We start from the raw sequence: 8,082 nt of genomic DNA on the forward strand, positions 1-8,082 counted from the left end.
AGATAGATAGATAGATAGATAGATAGATAGATAGATAGATAGATAGAGATAGGTAGGCAGGCCTGGCCTACATAGTCAGCTGTAGGGCCAAGGCTACATAGTGAGACCTTGTCTCAAATTTTTAATTTATTTTTATTTCATGTGTTTTGCCTGATGTATGTATGTACACTCTATGTGTGCCTGGCACCCTTGAGGGACAGAAGTGTGTGTTGGTCAGCTGCTACTGGAGTTACAGATACTTGTAAACTATGAGTTTGCTAAGAGTCAAGCTCAAGTCCTTTGCAAGTGCCATCTCTCCAGTCCCCCTGTGTGGGGTCTAGGGAGGAATTTAGGACATTAGGTATGCTCTTGATATGGATAGTCTGTCTGTCGTTTCTGGATGCCATGAGGCATCAGACTATTTGAACAGGTGCTCCTAGCTGTGATGTGCTGTTACACAGCCTCAAAAGTAATGGAGCCAACTGACCATTGACTAAAGCTGCTGAAACCATGAGCCAGAATAAGCCTTCCCTCAATTCAAACTCTCTCAAGTACACATTGTTGGAAATATGACTAACACGAGCACAGACACCTTCATAGTCTCCCTGGAACCACAGGCTAAGTACATGTTTACCTGGCCTTACACTGGCCTTATGATCTAGACACATCTGACCCCTTGAAATTTGTTTTATAATGTGTCTTCCCACTGCCTGTCCCATAAGTTCTGATTGTCACCATCTCTGTGGCTTTATTGAAACAATTCTATGACTTTCTCTTTTCCCACATCTTTAGTGTTGGTTCTGGACTATGGCCTCTAGAGAGGCCACTTTGATTCCACTGACCAATCCTCCCTCCTTTTGGTTCACAGACCAGGTTTCGAGGCTCAGAACAAGGACTCACTCCTGACAGTTGCTGTCAAAGCTGAAGACACATTTCTGCAGACTGTCCAGAGTCATGAGGCTGACATGCTCAAACATGTCCAGACGGGCATTGCCTTCTGAAATCAACCGTTGCCACTTGGCCTGGCAGAAGAAGATGGGGCTGATGTTAGATTTTGGCTCCTTGAGACCTTACCTAATTTCAACTCCTGACCCAGCTTTCTCATTTTATGCTACAGCCACCCAAACCCATAGCCAGTGTTTGGGACAGAGGTGTTGTAACCCTGTATTCCAGCAACTCACATGCATGATGTTGGTGCTGTCGTTGAAAATCTTCACATAGGGTTTCAGGATGTTGAAATGGAAGGCGGGTGTCAGCATGCGACGGTGGCGGCTCCACTTGTCACCAGCACTCACCAAGAGCCCATCCCCTGATACAGCAGCCATAGTATAAGGCAAGAGTAGCACCATTCCCTGACCCCCAAGGGTGTCCCTCGCCTGTCACCTTCAGGTACTCACCGAGCCAAGGCTTTAGGATGCTGTAGAATATCACATCCTTAAGTGCAACAGCAGCTGCCATGAACAAGGACAGCCAGGGGTCATGGTGTGGGTGAGGACAGACTGTGAAAGGTGGGTGGGAACCCCTCCCAGAAGTCTGCACTTCCCTTCCAAAGTCCACATGCCAAAAACCAAGGATAGAGGAAGCAAAATGAAGCTGAGAGTAAGAAAAGACAGAAGTAGGCAACAGCAGTGTCAGCAGGTAAGACAAACTCACAGTTCAATACATCACATGATGCTGCAGTGCCACTACATGCCTTGTACATAGTCTAACATGTATGCCATACCTGAGTCCATCACAATTCTGTGGCATTTGTTGAAACCTATGTTGCTATCATCGAGGCACCCTCAGTATCTGAGATCCCCTGAACCAATATGGGACACATCACATGAACACATAAGGGTTAACATGGCATAGCATGGCCTTAGCACACATAATTACCCTGACATGATGCCTCATGCTATAACATGGACCAGATTATCTGACAGACTTTATGTATACCTCAGACAAGCATCTCCCAAGATTTGAGAACAGTCATGTGTGGTGGTTTGAATGAGAGTGTGTCCCATAGGCGTGTGTTTGAACACCTGTTCTCCAGATGGTGGCACCGTTTAGGGAGGTTTAGTAGGTGCTGCTTTGCTGAAGGAAATACCTCACTTGGAGCAGGTTTTGAAAGTTCACGGACTCTCCTTACTTTTTGATTGCTGTTCCTGCTTTGTGCTTATGGCTGAGTATGTGATCTCTCAGCTTCCTACTCTTGTCACCAGGACTCTGTCAACATTATGGACTGTCTTTCTGAAACTATAATCCAAAAATAAATTCTTCCTCTATGAGTTCCCTTTGTCATGGTATTTTATCACAGGAACAGAAAACTAACTAAGGCATGATGGCTCTTGTAATTTCCAATACTTCAGAGGTTTTCAAGCAAAAAAAAAAAAAAATCAATCCAGAGTTTGGAGCTAGTTTCGATGGAGTAGCAAAACAAAACAGTCTCCAAAAAACCAAAAGCTCCATTAATAACCTGAATGTGGCCTAGACTGTGACCCACTGATCCTACCTGGATGTTCTTAAAGTCTTGCCTTATGGGGCTGGAGAGATGGCTCAGCGGTTAAGAGTACTGACTGCTCTATCAGAGGTCCTGAGTTCAATTCCCAGCAATCACATGGTGGCTCACAGTCATCTGTAATGAAATCTGATGCCCTCTTCTACTGTGTCTAAAGACAGCTACAGTGTACTCATATACATAAAATAAATAAATAATTCTTTAAAAAAAAAGTCTTGCCTTAGATACGACTCTGATAAGGGATCCATCATTTCTCAGCAGGACCCTGAGTCCTAGGTCTCAGATAGCCCCCAAAGAAAGCCCAGTTGTGAAAAGCAAGATAAGAAAGCCATTTCCAATGGCTTCTCACACAAATATTCAGGGCTGCAGTTAAGCACAGACATACCCATGTTCATGAAATTCCAGGTGAGACAAATATAAATGCAAAACAAGAGATGGAAATGTAAATGTGAACCTGCAAGAGCTGTGACCATGCAGATTGCATCACACAATTATGCTCACAACACAGGCAACATGATCAGACATGAGACAGAGGACGTCCATGTGAGAAAGATACTGGGTTGTCACTGCCACAGCCCAGCCTGCCTGATTCACATTGCATTATCAGCTGGAGGCATCACAGAGACCTCAGTGGTGGGCAAGCTGGAGCCAGTACAGTGTCCACCTGGAGTAAAAAGCATGGGCTTTGTGAAAGTGGCACGGTCTGGACTGGGGGACTCAGTAGATATAAGCACTTGCTGCATAAGCCTGAGGATCAAAGCATGGATCCTCCAAACCAGATGTGGCAGCACATGTTTCTAACTCCAGATAAGGTAGGAGCCAGGTACAAGATGGTTCTCTGTCTGCCCTGGATGCCTGCGATTCAGCTAGCATGCATCTACAGAAGCAGACCGTGAGGGACCCTGCCTCAAACAAGGCGGAAGGCAAGGATCAAGGTGTCCTCTGCCCTCCACATGTATGCTACAGCATATGCATGCCTGCACTCACACAAATATGCCCTTTCACAAATATTTTTAAAAGTAAAGTGGAGTGGTTGATTCATGTCTTTAAGTTCCAGGGCACACTTGAAATAAGTTGGCAGCCAGAGTGTCAGACTCATGCCTGGCAAATGACAAAGCTGTGGCAATCCATCTCTTTCCCTTAATCTGGCCTATCCCAAGATGGGAAGACAAGAATGCAGAAGTAGGAAGCTAGGCTGTGCTAGGGGAGATTTCTGGGCTCTGAGAAGATACAACATATGATGTTCAAAGGACAGGGTGGAAAGATGTACTCAGAGTTGGGTAGTACAGAAACAACAGACCAGATTCTCTAACAGCCACACATCCTTTCCTTGCTCTGAGCATAGGAATGTTTATTTTTCTGGTTCTAGGTCTGAGTGTTAGATGTTTCTGATGACCACTGGGCCACCTGACCCTGGCTTCAACATTCCTACTCAAACCTGAAGACATGGCTTAAGCAACAGTTCCTCCAGGAAGCATTTGCATACATCCTAGCAGAGACCACATCCTCCACTCAACTGTCAGGGTCCTGACCACACAAGGTTAGAGATGTCCCAAGTTTCCCTGTCAACTTCTACCTCAAGAACTGACTTCCTCTAGGAGAGGACCTTGTCTTGAAGACATCTGGGGATGCAGGCAGAGTGTCCAGAATACTGGGATGAAGTAGTCGTACACCAAGTAATAGTAGAGGGAGCTGGTGAAAACATGAAGAGAAGAGAGAGAGAGAGAGAGAGAGAGAGAGAGAGAGAGAGAGAGAGAGATTGACAGGGAAGTAAGGAGGGACTGGACCACTGTCAGAGCCACATAGAAGGGACTTGAAGCCCTCAGATTCCCACAACCAACAGCTTCCATGGGTACCTGAGGCATTGAGGATAGATCGAACGATGTCAGAATGGCACAGAGTAATAACAGGAACCATTGGCCCAATCCACATCAAAAAGCCTTGGGGGTAGGTACCCACCAACTGAGTCAATTCCTTCATGCCCTGTTCTGTAGGAGTTACCTGCAAATAATACAAGGACAGTCACTTCTTGAGATAGTTTATATGGAGGATCAAGTTGGCTGAGTTAAGTGATGCCCAGATACAGATGCTCATGACCTCTGGGTGTGTCTGTGTTGATGTTTCAACAAATATATATTATTTGCATTGGTGCACAGTGTGGACAGCACCATCCAACCCACTGAAGATCTAGAGACAATAGGCAGAGAAGGGGACATTTAGTCTTATTTCCAGAGCTGGGAAATACATCCTCTCCTGCCATCAGGTAACAAAATTCAGGTCCTTGTGACATTGAACTCGAATATTTACACCTGATCCCCCATACATCCCTGGGTTCTCACACTGCTGTTCTACATCTGAGTTGCTCAAAAGCCTACCTTTCTGGAATTCCAGTTTGCAGATGAGGTACTCTTCAGTCTCCATAAAGATATAAGCCAATTCCCATAATGCAGTGTAACCCTTCTTTCTTCTACCTTACTTTATATATATGTAAAGATATGTATCTGTATGTATACATGACTGTATATACGTGATCATGTACTGAATAATAAATAATATTTTTTGTCAAAGACTGTACAGATAACTTTGATCTCTTAAGTCTGCAATGAAGCTAAAGAATTTCTATTGCTTGTTATTTTTCTACACATTTCTATGTTTAGATACTTTCAGATGCATAAATACCATGGTATCACAAATTATCTTCATTGTTCAGGGTAGCATCATGATGTACAGACAAGAATATTAGACTAACAATTGGTACCATGTAGCGCAGGTGGGCAGTAGACTACTAGGTTTGTGTCAGTAAACCCTAATGGCATCACAATGACAGTACTACTTCAGGACAAATTTCTCAGAATGTTCTTATCATGCCTTGATATATCACTCCCTGTGTCTGTCTGTCTGTCTGTCTGTCTGTCTGTCTGTCTGTCTGTCTGTTTCTCTCTCTGTGTGTGTGTATACTATTGGTTCGACTTCTCCAGAAAACCATAACTAAGTCACTTTCCCATGATCATCAGAGAGTCCCTTCTACAGCCTCTGGCAGTGACACAGTCTCTGTCATAAGTGAACCAGTATCCTGGTTATGCAGGAATGAAGAGAATCCTTGCCTCTGTCAGTTTTGTTCCTTCCAGAGCCATGCTCAAGCCCTAAGCATCCATTTCAGGCCCCACAGTGGACAATTTATACTGTCTACCTACGACCTTTTGTGTCCTGACTGGTCCACAAAGTCTCCAGTTCCTCCCCTGGACAAAGAGTCACACACAAAGGACCTTCCAGCCTTGGTAGGTTCCAGGGGAAAAGAAGTGACCTCCATGTCTCCATTAGGGTGGCAGCTCCCTCCCACCAGCACTGGCTGCCCACTAGCCTCAGACAGAGCATCCTGAACCTCTGTATACAGCCCACACTGAGCTATTCGCAAGCGAAATACCTGGGGCTAAGCCACCTAAGTGGAAGAGCAGATGTAAATCAAAGTCCATAGTATGGGGTAAAGGTTGGGTTCAAAGAAGGTTCATGGGAGGGTGAGCAGACAGCTTGTATCCAGGTAGCAAGACAGGGTTCACCGCCTATCTTAGGGAACAAAAGCATGATAAGGAGAAAGTGGCCCAGGGAGGGGCAGTGGAAAGTCAGCCTGCAGCTCTGCTGTAGCCCAGCTGTGCCCTGTCTGTGTGCAGTTAAGGAGGGAGATCAAAGATCAATACTAGAAAACCATAGGACAGAGATAGGCTCACACAAAGAAACAGACACAGTCCTTCTGGAACCTCAAGTCCAACAGCAGACACTGAGGAAATGTCAGAAGTTCTCACTCTGTATATCCCACTATGAAAATCTCTCTGTATCCTTCAGTGAGAGAAATATAGTTAGAAATACTCAGAGCAGCCTACGGTGGGAGTACAGGGGGCGAGAAAGGCTTGGAAAGGCACACTAAAGGTCAGTATCACTCAACCTTCTCCGTCACTCTGAGTCCCATTCCCGATCCCTCAAAAGTCTATCCACTCTGACACTCCCACCCATCCTGATGCCATTCTTACCATGCCCACATGGCCCATAAGCCAGTTCCGTTTGGGGGGCTGAGGGAAGCCACGGAGGCGACGGTAGTTCCCATAGGCAGCATAGATCTGGATCAGAATTCGGGACAGGATCCAGGAGGCCCCAAGCAGTAGCAGGGTCTGCCAGGGGAAGGCCACCTCAGGCCCCAGTCCCAGCCAGGATAGGCTCAGCTGTGACATCCTGCTGGGTGAATAAATGTGCAGTGAGTAACTGAGGTCCCGGAAAGGAACAGGAATCTCAAGACACTGGACAGAGGACAGAGCAGAAAGGGGACATGAGATTCATGGAAATGTTGGCGAAGAGGTATTAGAGTGGAGAAGAAGATGAGAAAGGAAGAAGGAGTGTTGTGATGAGGGAGACGACCAGAGCTAGCAAAGCATGAAGGAGGAGAGATTGATTGGAGTTAATACTTCCCTAAATTATAAAAAACTAACCAGGGTTCAGTTATTCAGAAACTACTGTCCCCAAGGCCAGCTGGCTCCCTGTGGCATTCTTGCCTGGCCAACTGGCCTTCTGCCCTGCCCTGGCCTTGGGTTTTACCCTCCTTATTCCAGACTAGGTCCCTAAATATCACCACCCCCAGCTTGGCACCTTCTCTCAGTAACAGGCATCTACCATACCTTCCCTCTCCTCTTCTGGGACTCTTTTGTCTCTTGCTTCTGAATGCTTGGAGGGTGGGCCACTCTATGCCAGCCAATCCCTGACAAGCCTGGATGCCTCCTCCTTTCCTGGGAAAGTGGCCAAGATGGGGGTAGAATTAGCCTGGTGCAGAGGAGAATTATCATAGGCTTGCAAAAACATGGACATCTGAATCTTAGGAGTATTTCGGACAAGGTTGGCTCTGGGTTATGTATTTCCAGCATCCCTGCTCCTTCAAGGACATGGTACAACAAGTAAAAAAGTGAACTTTTGGAATCTACAGGCTAGGCAATCAGAATGTGGCCAATCTGGTCCCCAATCATCTCTTGAGCTTTTGTCTAAGTGGGCTGCGAGGATGGCAGGCATCAGTTTTTCAGTAGAACATTCATTAGAAGGCTATGGGAGTGGAGAGTCTGCCCACCATCTGCTCAGCCTGGTGGAGTTCAAGACCAGTCTCCTCAGCAGAGACAGGACTTCCAGAAGGAAACAAAGAATGAACCCCAATTGGGGTTTCCAGGTCCAATATTAAAGATCAAGAATGCAGCTGAGGTTGGGATGGTTAGAGCCGGAAAGTTCACCAAGTAGGGGAGTCATGTAGGGAAGAGATTGATTGAAGTTAATACCTCCTTAATTCTACAGAGATGGCATCTAGGGGGAGATAAAGCTGTTCGTGTGTGTGTGTGTGTGTGTGTGTGTGTGTGTACACCCACATGCCAGTGGAAGCCAAAACAAGAAATCTGTTCCTCTATAGCTGGAGTTACAGGTGGTAGTGAGCCACCTGATATGGATGGGTGAGTGGAACTGATCCTCTGGAAAAGCAGAAAACACACACTCTAACTGCTTAGTCATCACTCTAGTTTGCCTCCTTCCTTCCTTCCTTCCTTCCTTCCTTCCTTCCTTCCTTCCTTCCTTCCTTCCTT

The 8,082-nt window shown here is 46.0% G+C and overlaps 1 protein-coding gene across 2 annotated transcripts in view; it reads right to left on the minus strand.

Moving 5' to 3' along the window:
* LOC114634922 (leukotriene-B4 omega-hydroxylase 3) overlaps positions 1-7,166 on the minus strand; it is a 12,172-nt gene extending 5,006 nt beyond the window's left edge. The window contains exons 1-6 of one of the 2 annotated variants that reach the window (XM_028783529.1): positions 7,144-7,166; positions 6,505-6,706; positions 4,336-4,480; positions 1,377-1,430; positions 1,161-1,288; positions 880-1,001 (exon numbers count right to left, since the gene is read on the minus strand). In XM_028783529.1, coding sequence (XP_028639362.1) covers positions 880-1,001; positions 1,161-1,288; positions 1,377-1,430; positions 4,336-4,480; positions 6,505-6,702 — 647 coding nt within the window. In that variant the 5' untranslated portion in view covers positions 6,703-6,706; positions 7,144-7,166. The other variant, XM_028783530.1, reaches the window with a different exon arrangement.
* Between the last annotated feature and the right edge of the window lie 916 nt (positions 7,167-8,082).

Source organism: Grammomys surdaster, unplaced genomic scaffold (genome assembly GCF_004785775.1).
Source record: "Grammomys surdaster isolate TR1022 unplaced genomic scaffold, NIH_TR_1.0 1149, whole genome shotgun sequence".
Lineage (NCBI taxonomy): Eukaryota > Metazoa > Chordata > Mammalia > Rodentia > Muridae > Grammomys > Grammomys surdaster.